Source organism: Phytophthora infestans, genomic scaffold (assembly GCF_000142945.1).
Source record: "Phytophthora infestans T30-4 supercont1.18 genomic scaffold, whole genome shotgun sequence".
NCBI lineage: Eukaryota > Oomycota > Peronosporomycetes > Peronosporales > Peronosporaceae > Phytophthora > Phytophthora infestans.
Genome location: NW_003303741.1, coordinates 1,114,772 through 1,131,465, shown reverse-complemented (window position 1 = coordinate 1,131,465; position 16,694 = coordinate 1,114,772). Strand labels below are relative to the sequence as shown.

Below are 16,694 nucleotides of genomic sequence, written 5' to 3'. Positions count from 1 at the left end.
GTCTCTTTCCAAGTGTTTTTGAAAGCTCTGCCAGTTCCGAAAGCTCGAGTCCAGCTCGCGCCGTAGCCTGTAACGGAGTTGACGCTGCAGATTGTGTCACGTTTATTTGAGGTGATTGCATACTAGCCGACGAAATGAAGCTATCCGAAAATGATGTTGCAACAGTAGTGGATACATCCTCATCCGTAGACGGCGCATTTGTAGAGTCAACCCACTGTAGCTCGTCTTGGTGATCAAGTCGTAGCGTTCTAGATAGACCCCCGTCATCCGTGGTCTCTGTGTCGTCGTGGATATCTACAACAGCAATTGAGGCTTCAATCGCGTATTGCAGACGTTTGGCTCGCTGCACCTCTGCAGGACATGCACCATTACCTGTATAGTTAATTTAGCGGTATAACAGCTAAATGTCAGGAGTATAGTAAAAGGGTGGTTTAAGAACAAATTACTCGTACCCGTCGGCTTTGGAACACGAACTAGTTTTTGATACTTTCGCTTTAAGCTCTCTCCGTCTCTTTCAGTCCATCCAGCAGGGATGTTTGTGTTAAAAAGCGAAGCCACATTCTGCCACTGCTCAGCACCAAAAGGAAGAATATCATCAACTATGTCCAGTAGTCCTGTAAACATATAGGTGGGTTAGCCTAGAACCTATTATTAGCGAATAATGAATTAACCTACGCATCACTTCGGATGTGGTGAAGTTCTTGCCCTTAGTCTTGCCCTTTGCCATTGTGGACGATGCAGTGCGGTCCTGATGACAAAATGTCGAATAACCATCAGTGAGAAAGCCCCTGCTTGCAAACCCATGAATAGGTTGTAACGACGACCTCGCACAGAGCTGAAGCTAAACCTGTCTAATCAGATAGTCTTTTTGGTACTGAGCACCGTATTAAGTACGTTATTTGGTGAGACGCCTTTTGCGTCTTTTTTTTCCTCAATGGCGCGCTCCTTTTCTGATTACCAGGAATTGAAATTTAAACTTGCGCTCTGGGCGCCTGCTCCGCGGGCGCTAGGGCATGGCTGGTTGGTGTAGTGAGTGTTGCCCGCCTCCGCTCCCCTCGGGCCATAAAGCCGTGTGTTATGAATTTTGTGCCTCCAAAATACTCTGTAAAGAATACTCTTAGTGCTAACATTTCCGGTCTCATCGACCGCCTCGTAATCTACTGCATTCCTGAGCTTCTGCCTAATATCACTGACAACAGCATATAGATCAGTATACGCCTAGCAATTGGCAGGTCCAGGTATTGGATATCCGCGTGATTGATCGAGCACCGATGGGTGTTGTGGAACGTCGTGTTAAAGGTAGACATATAGCTCCAAGTCATTGCGAAGGGGAAGTCTTTGTCGCTGCCACCCGACTTTAACGTGGTCTGCAAGATGAACGACATGTTACCCTAAATACTTTGCCTTGATTTTCGTTTAAACAGTTCGCTCCTAAGTGACACCACATTGAGGCACTTTTCGATGCAAAGTCAGTATCTGCTGTTCAGAAGACAGGTCACTAATATCGGTCCTCCAAAATTTAGCGTAGGGGGGTAGGAAATCCCAGGATACCTTAGCGAGCGTCAATACGCCTACAGAAGCCCCCCTGAATAAGCGTAGCTTGTATATCATATACCCTTTATATTGGATAACAGGGAATGGAGGTACAATTGACAATTCACCAGATCGCTTTGATTTCTCTATGCAAATTTATGAGACGACCCCTACGTTTATTGAGGGGGACTTCTGTACTTAAAAATATTGCCATCTGCCACGCTGTATCGATACTAGGGAATCAACTTCATCACGACAGACGTCTCTATTCCAAGTATCGCATAAATGCTAGCGACCTGGCTGTATTATCATCCATTTAGTGGCCTATCCTGGAATAGATCATGTTGGCTTTGTTCAAGCGAAAAATGTTTTAAAGCAGCATCACGTATCCTTCTATTGACAACACGTACTACGTCCTGTACGGATATCTTACCTACTGGCAACAAGCCCACATCACACCGTTTAGTGGCGCGCCACTGAGCGACGAAGAAAATGCATTTAACAAGAAAATGAGCAAGCTCCGTGTGAGTGTTGTGTGCGTACTCGGCACAGAAACCATATATTGAGTGCTTGTACGAGTATTCAAGAATCAGAAGCTCCGAATGCAAAAGTGGCTACAATTTGTTTTGAGGTTAGCGATATACAGCTGATAAGGATCAGCCACCGCAGAAATGGTGCAAAACACGTCGAACCTGGTTTCGTTGTCGGGTCAGGCGGTGAACAATCAGCAGACACGCGCCGCCAAGATCCCTTCTTCTTTTTCTTTGGATATGAAGCTTAACACCGGACTATGTAATCCTTCTGGCATGATGTCAGCTCTTGCTGCGGGCAATTTAGCTCAGACATACTATTAGGAATGCAAATAGGTTAATAGATGCACTCGGCGATAAGAAAATCTACGTGGGCTTCTTGCTCTATTCTGATCAGAAATTGAGGAGGTTCGCTGTCTTAGGTGGCACGTTAAAATACTTTGGTCCAACGTTCAACGACGAGTACAACAATAGCAGACTTGTACAAAAACAAAATAAGAACAGTGACGAGTAATTGTGGCACGACCTACGGTCGAGTTTAGATGGCTAGTGCACCTTTAATCTAGGGAAACGGATGGAATTTCGATCACAGTCCAATTCGTGGTAACACATTTTAGAATCAATCAATGGCAAGCAAAGAACGCGGTGTGGGCTCACACATTACATCTGGACCGGCTATTCCAGGCAGGGACAAAGCGAAAGCGGAAAAGAGTGCTCCGACTTCATTTGCTTAATATCATCCTACTCCAAGAGGATGTAAAGCAAGCACTCTGGCTGGTCTGTCTCCGTGAGACGCAACTAGCCATGGGAGATAGCAGCCTACGGCCTGGAAACAGCACCGCCGACATGCACCGCGGATGGTAAGATGTACATTCGCCGATTTACTGTATTTTGCCGTAAGAAGACAGAACACCACCGAAGAAGACTCCTCGGAGCGAAAGCAATTACATATGGGTATTGCGGTACTGAAAAGTGCTGTAAATAGGCAACCTCAGTAAGAAGGGCGACCAATCGAGGGACACGCATAAAAAGTAATCGTGGGAATAGCTGAAAATGCACGTTTTTTTCGCTCCAAAAAAGGTCGAATTTATTTAGGGGCGAGTACCGGAGTATGCCTGTGACCTGTCCGAAGACGATGACGACATGCTGCTTCAGAGTATGAAGACATTCACAGCATCGAAGCGTCAGCTTATGCTCTGCACCTCATGTGCTCTGCCACTCCCCATTCAATGCGGTACAGGATACTGTCGTGTGACTGTACGCAGTGCAAAGCTGTCGCGCCGTTTGCGAAGTGTCCTTGGCGTGGCAAAACAGTCACGTGCCTGGCGTCAAATACAGTTACGCTTTGTGAGCTCGGCAAGCACTTTTCGGTGGACAGCCCACACAAAAAGCCTAAGATAACGCGCGCGCAGAAGGCGTTTATTCAAGACATGACCAGGGAAAACTTTCCACCACTTCGCATCTTACACGGCATGGCGCGGAAATTTGAAAAAAAACGCTTCAAGAGCTTCCGGAATTGTGGAAAGTTCAAGATGCAGTTAATCACTATCGACGGACAAAACACGGCGGAATTGACCGCTACATAGAACTGTCGTCTCCCGTAGTTGCCGCTGCGTATAACGGACGAGAGGATGAGCACGATGCATTCACGCTTGCGTCTAGAGCAGATGGGTTCGGCAAGCCCATTGTCAGTGATGACTCGGACGCTTACCTTTTTGTTGTGGGTTTTACTACAAAGTCACTGCTGCGCTCTCAGACCGAAGCCCTACATTCTTAGTTCTCCACACTGACGCAACATTTAAGCTAGCGCAAACTAGCTAACCTGTCATCGAATGCGGGATCTCGGATGGAGCGAGAAAGTTTCACTTGTTTGCATTCTTTCTTCTTTCACAATTGGAAGAACAACACTATACAAATGCCCTCACAGCCCTTGACGCCATCGATGCCAAAGTGATTGACAAGCGACCAAACGTCCATTACATAATGGGCGACGCAGACAAGGCTCCGTTCGACGGCCTAAGAAAACATTTTTGGTGCTTTTGGTGAGTACACGTTCCTTATGTGTTTTTATCATGTCGTAGCAAAGGTCCGACTTGCTCCAAAGGAGCGCACTTAGCGGCTGCATGATGACGCGATGGGCGAGGTGTATCGTGGTATCTATGATCTCCATTTTGCAAAAAGCAAGGAAGATTTTTGGCCCTGAAACCAAAGGCCCAGGCGGATTGGAGAGCTCACATGGAGCTGGACAAGTTTCGATCGTACATGGAGAAACAATGGTTACTGGGTAATTTCAGTAACAGGCACACCGCCCGGCTTCGCATCCACCAACAAAACGTGCGAGACTTTTAGCCGAGCTTTCAAGCGTGACAACACGCAAAAACGAAAGCTGAAGCTTGCTGTGCTGCTTCAGCAGATGCAGTACTGCTGCAGTCATCGGCCTATGTCACCGACAGATTTTGAGGCAATACGTACATCCGACAAGCGCCTGCTATCGCGCACGACAGCACTTCGACGCGGTGGATATCTCACCGAGTACGTGTTCAGCAAGAGCTGTATCAACTTCCAAGTGGATGATTTTAACGGTAGCATTGTCCGTGTACTTGCTAAACCACCGCTTCGATTCTACATCCCGTCGCGAGGGTGGTCTGAAGAAGCGCTCGGCGTTGCTGCCCAGTTCTTGGCGAGCTACGCCATAATGGAAATTGATGACCAGCCGAGCTCAGGCTGGCCTGTCGAATTGGAAGCGCAGTATTGTCCGTGTCGCTACCACTTCAAAATGCGAGACTGTGTACATCTTCAATTTGCACTGCAATGCCGCAACTATGTAGCCCGTGACGGCGAGCGCCTAATGGTGATTCGCAGTAGAAATCGAGGCTTAAATGTGGCTACCAGCGACGGACTTCCCCAAACGGTAGGGCGTCCAAGACATGCAGGTCATGCCCTTCATTGGGAATAGGTAGCACGCCCAAATACACACGCATTGGTTAATCAATCACTACCAGCATCAATGTTGACTACAGCCACATACTTTTTACTTGCAACAGCCTTACAGGTACCTTCCCCATCAACTTGTATGCATCTTGTCTTTATGGAGGCGGTCCCGCCAATCCAGCACTTACGTTTTCGTGGAGCGGTGGTATGCCACCAGCTCCAGCATCCTCTCGGTAGCGGATCTCGTCACACCAGCACTGGCAGTCTCGCACTATCCTCTGCAGTCACGCCGACAGTAGGGACAGCCTCGCAATTCTTCAGCGTCGTCAGCCACGCAGCCTGTTGCAGCCTCGCCGCCCTTAAGTGACGATAGACACGCTTCCAGCGTCTGCAGCACCGTCATGTCTTCTGTAGCGGCAGCCACACCTATGACACCGGCAACCTCAAAGTGCCCTCTGCAGCGGTAGTGTACACAGCAGCAGCGGTGCTTCGCAATGTCTTATTAAGTGTCAGATACGCCACCAGTGGCTGTGGGCTTAAAGTGAACCACTTGCCGCAGAGATATTTCTTGGGTCGTTCCTCGTGTCTCTGTTTCGCGGGTTGGCAAGCGATACGGGCTATCCCAAGGCATGTCCTTGTACGTGTGCTGAAATGCATCTTGCTGTGTTTGTCAGATATTTTACTGCGATTATGATATTTTATCATTATATTTGCTCCCCCAAAATTGGGTAGACTTAGTCCGTTTGCTTTTTTTAATTTTCAAAAAAACAAATTGCTTAAAAGGTTATTTCACGTGTTCAACATTTGAAAACGCTAGCACCATAACAGCATCGACTCCGATAATTGGTGCTGATGCAACACAAGGTTGCATTTACGCGTCCATAGCCTCCAAGCAGTAGCGTACCACCGATCCTACGTGCCAAACCTGAAGTAGTACTCGACCATACTCCAGATTTTTTGTTTGAAACGTTCGAACATGCTTGTTCAAGCTCCATTTCGCGACTTTTCAGCGAAACCACTGCACGCCAATACCGGGACCAGGGCCCCATAACGAGCCCGACAAACCTGAACTTGCCAAACTGATCTGGTTCTCGAGGTTTTCAAATGAAGATGAAAAATCATCATACCAGCTTCGGGAGAAAATACGTTTGTGGTCGAGAACCTTGAATTTGGCGCTTCATGCGGGTTGTTGCAGCTCATTCCAACTGAGCACTAGTTAGTGTTTTTCGACAGCAAATTTGAAGAGATCGAATAATTAACGCAATATTGCATTCGATGGGAATCGCAACCTTGCTCCTGTAAGGGCCATCAATTAGTTCATATGGGCTAACTTCAACGAGGGAAAGAATGCTTAGAATGCCCTAGCGGTAATAAACCGCATTTTTAAAGCAATATAACGCGGAGCATTAATGTAGGACAGTCAGTACACTAGGTATTAGAGAACTTTAGTTTCTGGAATAACTCGCTTTGGAATAAGAATTTTCTTCGTCCAGAAATATATTCCAGTGGAATAGTGAAGGGTCGCGCTATTCCACTGGAATAAATTATTGAAAAATTGATCAGTAATCTATCCGTCATTTATTCCGATTTTATCCAGATAATCGCTATTCCAACCTTGCGTATAAAGTTCTCTTTTGTACTACTACAGTGTAGTAGTAAATGGTAGATTGGTTTAAATGATATTAATACTACTAGCACTACTGCTGTATTTTAATAGTACAGTCTGTCCACGTTTTCCTTCTACTTTTCTAAATACTACAGTAGATACAAGTAATTTATTTTATTGTATAGGGGTCTTGTCTGCACCTTGAAATCCCACTCATTCTACGCAGTTACATTTAGCTCTATGTGGTGTTGGTTGGGTTCCCCGCAAGGGGTGACAAAAGCACTTCTTCGCGTTTAGAAGTTCGACTGGCAGTCAGCCTGAGCAGGAGTCTCGGGCGTCGAGGTTGTCGGGGTGGGTGTCACCGGGGCCTCCGTAGCAGGAGCATCCGTGACCGAGGCATCCGTCACCGTCGTTGGCGCAGGTATCGGGGCCTCCGTCTCGGCCTCACCCTGAACCACATCCACGTCCTGAGTAGCGTCCTGCAGCGTTGTCGAGCCGCTCGTGGTGGCACCGTCGCACTGCTCTGTTTCACCCGTACCGAAGTCCTGCGTCCAGTAGTGCTGGTATGTGCCTTCCTTGTTGAACGCGTACCCGGGGGCGAACATCGTGTACTCGCCCATGATGTTCTCCAGGTGCTCCGGTGAGTTGATCCACGCCACCATCACGGCGTCCACATCCACCTGACCGGCAGCCACGTTCTCAGCCACGGCGCTCCAGACGTATCCGGCCTGCGTGATACGCTCCGACATGGACGAGCCGTCCGAGCCGTCGTGGGCCATGTAGTCCTTGATAGCCATGTCATCCGAGTGACGCTGAGCAGCGGTGTGCAGCTTCTTGTTGAGGCACAGAGGCGACAGACCCTTGGTGGCGCGCTGCTTGTTGACGGCGGCTAGCATGGCCGGAGCGTAGTCATCGTAGGCCGCGTAAGTTTTGACGTTGGTGGCGATGGTGGTGCCGCCAAGGTTGCGCCGGCGGAGGTTGGCAGCCTCGGTGAGACCGCTGGAAGCAGCAGCTACTACGAGCAGAAGAGCGAGTGAAGATTGAACGATGGCCATCATGCTTAGAATGGTTTGTTTGTCGCTTCGAATGAAGATAGCAAATTCGTAAATGAGCTGCTGGTTTCTTAAACTTGGGCATTGCGTCGAGCGACGGGAGGCGGCCTGGCTAGCGCCTCTCTGGCATTACGCTTCACCGGATGGCATCATAGGGACACCTTCGCCAGTGCAACAATGTGAATCTGTGTACGTCTGGCGCGGAGCTTGTGGACTTCGTCGAGCCTACGAGTCGTATCCCGCGTGGTGTATTCCGGGAAAACAACTGTAAATACCCTCATGTTTAGTGTTTACCGGTATTAGAAAGTACTACTACTTTTACAAATATTAATACTATACACTCTTGTAATTTTAAAGGCTTAAGGTTGTCAGTACTACTGAAATGTGATAGCTGAAGCTTGGACGTAAATGTTCTCAAGACAATCGGGCGGGGGGGGGAGGGGGCACATGCTGTCAGCATGTGCCTGATGCTGATACAGTACAGCAACAAATGTAAAAGTGGATTTGCGCAGCAAAAGTAGGTTTGTTAGAAAAAATGAGAAAGAAGATATTAAATTTGACATGAGAAATAATTATTAAATAATTGTTTTTTATCGAATAATGTTTTGCACCAGATGGTTACATGTACTATGAGCCCATAAATACTGTCGCCATTTAGTTCTTGACAAAAAATAGTCTGAGCAACAACTTTTATACAGATGCTGTCCTGACACCAACGAAACATTTAATGCAAATAAGCAGCAATAATACTGGAATAAATTATTGGAATATCGATCGGTAATCTATCGGTCATTTATTCAGATTTTATCAAGATAATCGCTATTATCTCGCGATTATTCAAGCCTTGAATTATTCCAGAAACTAAAGCTCTCTAATATCATTTAAACTAAGCTGTGTTGCACACGGGGAAGCTCTGGATTTTTTTTGTAAAAACATCCTATTTTACTAAAGAATGACCTGTTTAATTAACTTGCGATACCTTTAAGTCTGTCGAATAAATGTAGACGGAGCGAGTTTCATGATAAAGCTTTTTATTCGCACTACTCCCAATTTATTTTGGCAAGGCGCAAAAGCGTCGAACATTTAAATGATCGCTTTGTGGAGGCTGAAGGTTTTGATCGCAGCATCATCAAATTTATTCAAAATCAAACTTTAAATATCCTGAAGAAGGGGGTAAAAGGCTTCGAAAAGCAATTTGATTCATAATCGTTTCGAAAACAGCCAATCAGCTTGGCATACAAATCGCCTAATGATGCATTTTTATCTAATCATATACGTAAGAAACTGGACATGGAACAATCAAACACACGAGTTTTTAAAAAAAAAAATTTTAATTATTTTTAGGACCGGAGGAGTCATATATACTAATATGAGCTAAAACTACAGCTGTGCACCTCTAATTCGGCAGGGAGGACCATATCAACAGTGCCAGGGCATAAGTGCACAACGTAAAGCAAAAAACAAACGCAAATCCAGTGCACTGATATTAGTTTTGTTCATTCCGTACAAAATTTACGTTTAGTTTAAAGACGATGCCTGTGTGGCACCAACAGTTTCTAATAGTCTTTGCAGATATGTTGTTCCAGCCTTCAAACAACCACTTCATGGCGGCGTAAACGTCGACCGGCGTGTAAGGAACACCCTTGTAGAACAGTTCGGAGTGAGAGCATGCAGGATCTAACTTGTGCTTCTCGCACAAAGACTGCTTTTGTGCTAGAGTTAGGGACATGTAGGAGGAAAAGCGATGTCCCATTGTCTTTGGCGGTAAAAATCGAAGTGCGTGTTTGTAAGAAGACGTCCGATCCAAAATTTAAAATCAGATCGATGCGGCGTGTCATCCCTTCGCGAGGAGGGAAAACCGTTGAGGTTAATTGCTAGGGTGGTGATGGACAAAGGTAATTGCGCATCCGATTCGCGTAATCATAAAATCTGGCAGGGTATCGACTGATACCGGTGCCGAATTGGAGGTGCACGACTGTAGCAGTAAATAAAATGTTAAGTGTTACCAGATACTTGTACCTACACATTTTCAGAATTATAGAACATATTTTCAGCACCATGACAGATCATCGGAAAAACAACCTGTCACCTTGCCGCTTCTGCCCAAGTTGATTTATATCATTGTATTCTGTATGTGGGGCCTAAGACGGTACCTTCAGTGAGGGACTTTCCGCAGTTCGTTCAATAAATCATGTCTAGATCTACTAGTATCTCTGTGATTGCTTCAAGCAGAGCTATTATCGAATTGCATCAACATTAAACACACTGACACATTCGTTTGTGCTTCCGTAAATACTCCGGTACTCACCCCTAAATAAATTCGACCTTTCTTGGATCGAAAACACGAGCATTTCCAGCTATTCCCACGATTATATTTTCTGCGTTTCCCTCATTTAGTCGCCCTTCTTACCGAGGTTGCCTACTTATAGTACGTTTCAGTACCGCAATACAATTGCATTCGCTTGAGGGGTCTTCTTCGGTGGTCTTCCGGCGAAATACAATAAATCGGCGAATGCACATCTTACCATCCGCGGTGCATGTCGGTGGTGCTGTTTCTAGGCCGTAGGCAGCTATCTCCCATGGCCAGTTGCGTCTCACCGAGACCGACCACCCCGAGTGCTTGCTTTACATCCTCTTGGAGTAGGAGGATAGTAAGCAAATGAAGTCGGAGCACTCTTTTCCGCCTTCGCTTTGTCCCTGCCCGGAATAGCCGTTCCAGATGTAATGTGTGTGCCCACACCGCGCTCTTGCTTGTCATTGATTGATTATAAAATTCGTTACCACGAATTGGACTACTACAGTGATTCCATTCGTTTCCACCAGATTAAAGCTGCTCTAGTCACCTAAACGCGACCGTAGGTCGTGCCACATTTACTCGTCACTGTTCTTTTTTTTTATACAAGTCTGCTACTGTTGTACTCGTCTTTGAGCGTTGGACCAAAGTATTTTAACGTGCCACCTAAGATAGCGAAACTCCTCCAATTTTTATCAGAATAAAGCAAGAAGCCCACGTAGATTTTCTTATCGCCAAGTGCATCTATTAAGCTATTTGCATTCCTAATAGCATGTCTGAGCTAAATTGCCCGCAGCGAGAGCTGACATCATGCCAGAAGGATTACATTAGTACGGTGCTATGCTTCATATCCAAAGCAAAAGAAGAAGGGATCTTGTTGGCGCGTGTCTGCCGATTTCTCACCGCCTGAGCCGACAACGAAACCAGGTTCGACGTGCGTTGCACCATTTCTGCGGTGGTTGATCCTTATCAGCTGTATATCGCTAACCTCAAAACAAATTGTAGCCACTTTTGCATTCGGAGCTTCTGATTCTTGAATACTCGTACAAGCACTCAATATATGGTTTCTGTGCCGAGTACACACACAATACTCATACGGAGCTTGCTCATTTGCTTGTTAAACGCATTTTCTTCGTCGCTCAGTGGCGCGCCACTAAACGGTGTGATGTGGGCATGTTGCCAGTAGGTAAGATATCCGTACATGACGTAGTACGTGTTGTCAATAGAAGGATACGGTGATGCTGCTTCAAAACGGGTTTCGCTTAAAATTAAACCAACATAACGGATTCCAGGATGGGCCACTAAATGGATGATAATACAGCCAGGTAGCTAGCATTTATGCGATACTTGGAATAGAGACGTCTGTCGTGATGAAGTTGATTCCATAGTGTCGATACAGCGTGGCAAATGACAATATTTTTAAGTACCGAAGTCCCCCTCAATAAGCGTAGAGGATCGTCTCATAACGATCAGTTACCCCTGCCCTGAATGGAGCATTTTCCAAATAATATGAGCTTCCGTATTACTATCTGAAACACAGTAGCTTGTCAACAGCTACTTTGCTAGATCAACTGGTCACCAACCAATCTGTTGATTGGTATACATCGCTCTGACGGAAGCGTTGAGCAAGTTTACGAAGTCTCATTCGAAAACCTAGTGCACATGGCTCGAAGTGCCATCCCCATTCCTGCTGCAGAGTTTCTGCGGCGTCTCGCCGAGGACAGCGCCTGAGTCCACGACGATATCGCCCAGGAGGCGGTGCTACAATGCTGCTTGTGGTTCACCCCAAGAAAAAGCCATGCAACGGCGAGCTGACGTCGAATGAGCTCGCTCACAATGCTCGGGTCTCGTCGGGTAGAGTGCTAGTGGAGAACTTTTTCGGGCGTGTGTGCCTCCTGTGTAGAATCATGCACAGCACGTTCAAGTGGAGCGAGTCGTCGTTCGACTCGTTTGCTCGAACGTGCTTTGCATTACCAAACTTCCACACTGACATCAACCCACTCCGGGTTGACGATGGCCGGTTCTACCGGTCCGTGACGGGCCAATACGCCTCAATGGCGGAGCAAAAGCGATCAGGACTTGCATCCATCCAGCGACGCTATCGTCGTCGCCGGACGCACGCTTGGCTGCTGACCTAAACATCCCAACGAGGCTGTCGTTCTCCCCGTCGTTCTCGTCAGCGAACTCGCAGTAGGATTTTGAGGAGACTTAGTGAGACAGTAAGCGTAGCGAGCTAATTAATTACACAGTTTAATCGCAAATATACTGATGACTAAACAATACCTATCCATTAGAGCTCGCCATCGATGAGCTGATAGTTCAATACCTACTGCTCAAAAAGACAAGCTAATCATAATAGACTCGATCTATTGCAAACCAGAGCAGTGATTTAGTGAAATATCCACCAGAAGTCGGAAAATACAATTCTGTATTGTATTGGTGGCAAAGTTTTGCCGTAATAAAAATTCCAATATGAGCACTTCCAATAATAAAAATTGCCGTAATTTAAATTTATTGGACCAATATCTAGCTACGTCTTGCCCTACCGCGTACTCTTGCACCAGCCATGATCCCCGTGAATATGCTTGCCCGATAGTCAACTGACCAAGCCACGCCAAGCTCCTCATTATTAAACGTCGTTATCATGTTCTGTGGTAGGTCTGACGACGGCTGCCAAGTTAATTCTTGAAACCCCACCCAAGAAACTAAATAGTAGTCTTGCCCGTCTTTGACTAGTTCTCTTAGCGTATATTAAATCTGCAACGTAAAAGTCGGGGCCATCTTCAGATTCTGAAGATTTATCTTCTGAGTCCGTGTTATCCTTGAGAGCCTTCAAGAAAGACCGTCACCAGGGCAATTCAGCTGCTTCCTTCGCCATTTCCATAAAACTTTGCCCCGGGTTGTCAGGTAGATTAGTTTTTTTTATCTTCTTCTGTCGTTTGGCGTAAGCAAGTGCGTGGAGTTGCATGTTTCGTTTGATTTTACGTGGTACTGCTGGCAAATCTGGAAATGTATTTGCTGCTTAAGGGTGCACTAAGTCAGGCAGAGGCTGGGCCTACATTTCTTATCTAGAGGACGATACATCACCTTCATGATATGAGGTGATTATTCTCGACAAGATGACGAGTCAATAATACTTTTCTTGACTGGGCATCTTGTCAGAATAAATTTTATAAGTGACTCATCAGAATGATGTGACAACCGATAATTTTGTTCTATTTTTACAGCTAAATTATGACACTGTATCCAAATTTATCCATATTTATTGAATTGATATGGTGGAATAATACACGATATATGGTAGAGCATGGGGAATGATGTTATGTAAATCGCTGCTACTCTTCCAATACTTAGCTTCTAAGCTCAAATAAAACCTTAATCCGTAGCCAAGCCAACAGACAAAATTACATTGTTACGATTTAAAAACCCAGTGTAAATCACTGCATATAGATTGATTTTAAGAATGACAGAGTCCACAAACCATAAAGGTGTGTATTGATATAATAGCAAATCAAGCACACTATTTATTCGCTTTGTTCCTTGGTCACATCCGCTACAGGAGTAACGTCCCACATATCGCGGTTAACACGAAGAAACCAAGCTGTTCGAAGTGCGAATTGGTCGTCTCGAATCAGCAGCTTTCTCCGTCAGATAAAGTAGAGACGGCGTGTTCAATGGTGCGTGAAGCGATCAAGAATAATCGGCTTATTTTCGAGCAGATATGCTGGAGCTGTTCAAGAGAACTATGGACAGCTGCTTGGAGGTGCACAAGGACGAGCTCTTCGACTTCAGAGCCAAGGCCGAGCAGGTGTTGAAGGATTCACGCGCCCACTTTAATCAAGAGCTCAAGCGAGAAGTGGACCAAAATTCCAGCTTACAGAGCTACTTCTTTGAAAATTTCAGCGAGCTGGAGCAGGTCCACCTCGCTGTACAGTCAGTTGAAGTGCCGGTCACAGATACCACCCAAGTCGAGATCAGCCAAGCTCAACTCATGCAGATGCAGAGCATCCTGCAGGAGAATCGCGAGCTTCGTGTATCCGTTGATTGACTGCACGGCACCGTCAACCAGCTGTTGCAGACTTTCATCAACCAGCACTACCGGCTCAACAAGCTCGAGCAACAATTTCAGCCCACGTCAGAGCGTCCGCAACCCTCTACATCGTCGCGTCAGAAAACCAAGGTGCAAGTCCAAGAAACCGGGGAAGGAAGTAGCAGTTACGCGTCCTTTCAAGCTCTTGCGAACAAGCTTCTTCTGGATAGTGAGTACCAGAAAGTAGCAGAAACAACGCAGGGCAAGCTACTACTGCCACGAAAGCCATATCTCTATCTCGCACTTTAATTCTACCTGCGCGAGCCAACTATTACATTGCATCTTTAAGTTAAGTTTTATGTCAACTTTTAGTAATGTTTTTTGTCAACTTGAAGTCAACTTCAAATATGCATCCAGTGAAATGATAGTCCAATACTACATCTGTTTAAATAATAAAGCCAACTTCAAATATGCATCCAATAAAATGATATTAATTTTTAAAACCCAAAATGATCATCTGCCTGTGAATAGCTGCAACGTGAGAGCAACACAAACTTGAAACTGAGAAAATCATTTCACACTCCCCACAAGATAGTACATTGCGGCGATTCTGTCTCTCTCGTCGTAATACACGGTGCTCTTCTGCGGCTGGAGTGCTTCTGCAGTAATACCGATGCTGGCGAATACGATCCGAAACGCTGTCAGTGTGCCCGCAAAATTGGCACACAAACAACGTGTTAGAAACCACATCAGGGACCCATTTCTCACCTTTGAAAAATAGGTAACAATGAAGTCTGTAGTTTGAAGTACTGCATGCAACACTGTGAAAGTAGATCTCTACGAAACACGATAGCATAACATATGAACGCTCGGGTATTCGAAGCATCCCGTGAAAACGCGTAGTCTTGTATTTTCCTCCAAAGCCACAATAACACTCGCAGGAATAGTACCAGGAAACTTGCTCTCGATTAAAGCCCGCACTTCTGCTGTGTAGTCTTGATGTGCCTCTTGAGCAGCTCCGCCAGGACGAGAGTGCATGTAGGAAAAGACGCAAGGTACGTACCTTTCATCGCGATCCAATGCGTCCTCTTGAATAGATTTAGCAGCAACACGCAGTGTAGAGGTCATGCGTACCACGCGCGACTGACTCCGAAATGGTTCATCACTAGCGCCGCCACCTTCTCGAAAAACAGGAGTGTATGTACGTGTTCTAGCTTCAGCTAGTAAGGTGTAATCGTTGTAGGCTCCAGCTGAAGAGACACAATGGCGTAGCCAGATGAATGAAAGCTTGGACGCATGCTGCCTCAGTAGTTCGAGTTTCTCTGATAGCTATTTGTATAATGAAGCCACTTTTCGTCGTCAACGGGCTTTCCATTTCTAAGCGTTGGCGACGGATAGTACTAGTTTTGGGCGCACTCGTTTATTTTTGCAAGGGCCCCTCTTTTGGCTGGCGCGTGTCGACGCTGTATCAAAACTGCCGTTTTGCAGCTTTCGACCCGGCCTTGGTGACGCGGTTGATGGAGATCCTGTTCTTGGCAGAGCTCCGGTCGCAGGTTGTGTACGCTGACTTCAGTAAGACCATCGTGTGTACCACGAAAACTCGATGCGAGACGCAGACCTTCATCCTGCAGCTTGTCGTTTTGTTCACAGCTCATTGCAAACACCATCAGTGTGTGCGGATCAACACTGTGTCTAGCGCTGTCGCTGTTTGGACGCCGTCTACTGCTACAACCCCGTGGTGTTTGCCCAGTGCACTAACGCGACCGGCGGCGTGTGCTGTTTCGACTGTGGCAGAATGGGCGACCCGTCGTACGGCGACACGATCTCGTACGGAGTGACGGCCGTTGTCAAGACCGGAACGTACATTCCTTCACTTAGAGTGGCGTTGAAAACGTTACGTTCATCGCCGAACAAAAAAAGACCGTGACGAGGGTCCGTTAGCGATGAAGATTGCTCCACCGAAGTGCTTATGAAGCTTGCGAGCAGCACCTACCTTTTCAAACGGTGGCATCAACGTCGGTGATGAGTCGGGAACCAGCTCTTCTAGCAGTGACAAGGCTACCAGTGGAGCTGAAAACGCCAACGTTGTGGAGGTTTCCATGAAAATTATGTAGTTGAACGCGTCCACAGCGTACATTCAGTGTATCTGTTTTTGTTATAAATTGCTGTCGTGCATCTAATTAATGCCGGCACATCCAGGCAGCTACCATTGCAGTACAGTAGTAACTGCGTCGTAGTCTACAGGTTTGAGTATGGTGTCGAGCCGTATGCCCTTCCACCCGTTTGAAGCTAACTGCACCCTTTTGCTCTCCACTGCAGACTTTTAGCTTAAGCGTAGATACTTAGCAGTAATTTTATCGCGCGATTAAAAGTAAATCATTAAAAGGAAAAGAACTGGACTTGGTCGCTGCCCTGGGCTTGGCTCTGAGCTTGGTAGCTGGACCGTCGCCACTTCACTCTCGTCCGCGTCATGATGCTCTCATCCCAAACATTTGAGCTGCAGAAGGCGGCGCGGTGGTGTCAACACTATCTTGCACTGGAAAAATAGCCGCTCAACGATGTTGGAAGTTGCCGGTATCATCTCCACCAGAGGCATATACTGTGTCATGCTTGGCGTCGCGCTGCGCTTCTTTCCTCGACGGGTCCTAGCAGGGAACCTTTAGCTATATTTATTGTCAATAATTGGTCCAGTACCATATTGTATTGTTAAGGTCAACTA

General features: G+C 46.3%; 3 protein-coding genes across 3 annotated transcripts; 1 reads left to right on the top strand and 2 right to left on the bottom strand.

The window, feature by feature from the left end:
- Positions 1–3,641: 3,641 nt before the first annotated feature.
- PITG_10406 (uncharacterized protein) lies at positions 3,642–6,175 on the bottom strand (the record flags this gene model as incomplete). Its single annotated transcript, XM_002902161.1, has 6 exons — positions 3,642–3,721; positions 3,989–4,079; positions 4,593–4,613; positions 5,183–5,272; positions 5,512–5,640; positions 6,122–6,175. The coding sequence occupies 6 exons, from the start codon at positions 6,173–6,175 to the stop codon at positions 3,642–3,644; spliced, it is 465 nt and encodes a 154-aa protein (XP_002902207.1).
- Positions 6,176–7,261: 1,086 nt separating this feature from the next.
- Positions 7,262–7,655, bottom strand: PITG_10405 (uncharacterized protein; the record flags this gene model as incomplete). The annotated part of the gene is made up of 2 exons (XM_002902160.1): positions 7,262–7,298; positions 7,348–7,655. The coding sequence occupies 2 exons, from the start codon at positions 7,653–7,655 to the stop codon at positions 7,262–7,264; spliced, it is 345 nt and encodes a 114-aa protein (XP_002902206.1).
- Positions 7,656–15,492: 7,837 nt separating this feature from the next.
- PITG_10404 (uncharacterized protein) lies at positions 15,493–16,089 on the top strand (the record flags this gene model as incomplete). Its single annotated transcript, XM_002902159.1, has 3 exons — positions 15,493–15,533; positions 15,770–15,835; positions 15,951–16,089. The coding sequence occupies 3 exons, from the start codon at positions 15,493–15,495 to the stop codon at positions 16,087–16,089; spliced, it is 246 nt and encodes an 81-aa protein (XP_002902205.1).
- Positions 16,090–16,694: the final 605 nt, after the last annotated feature.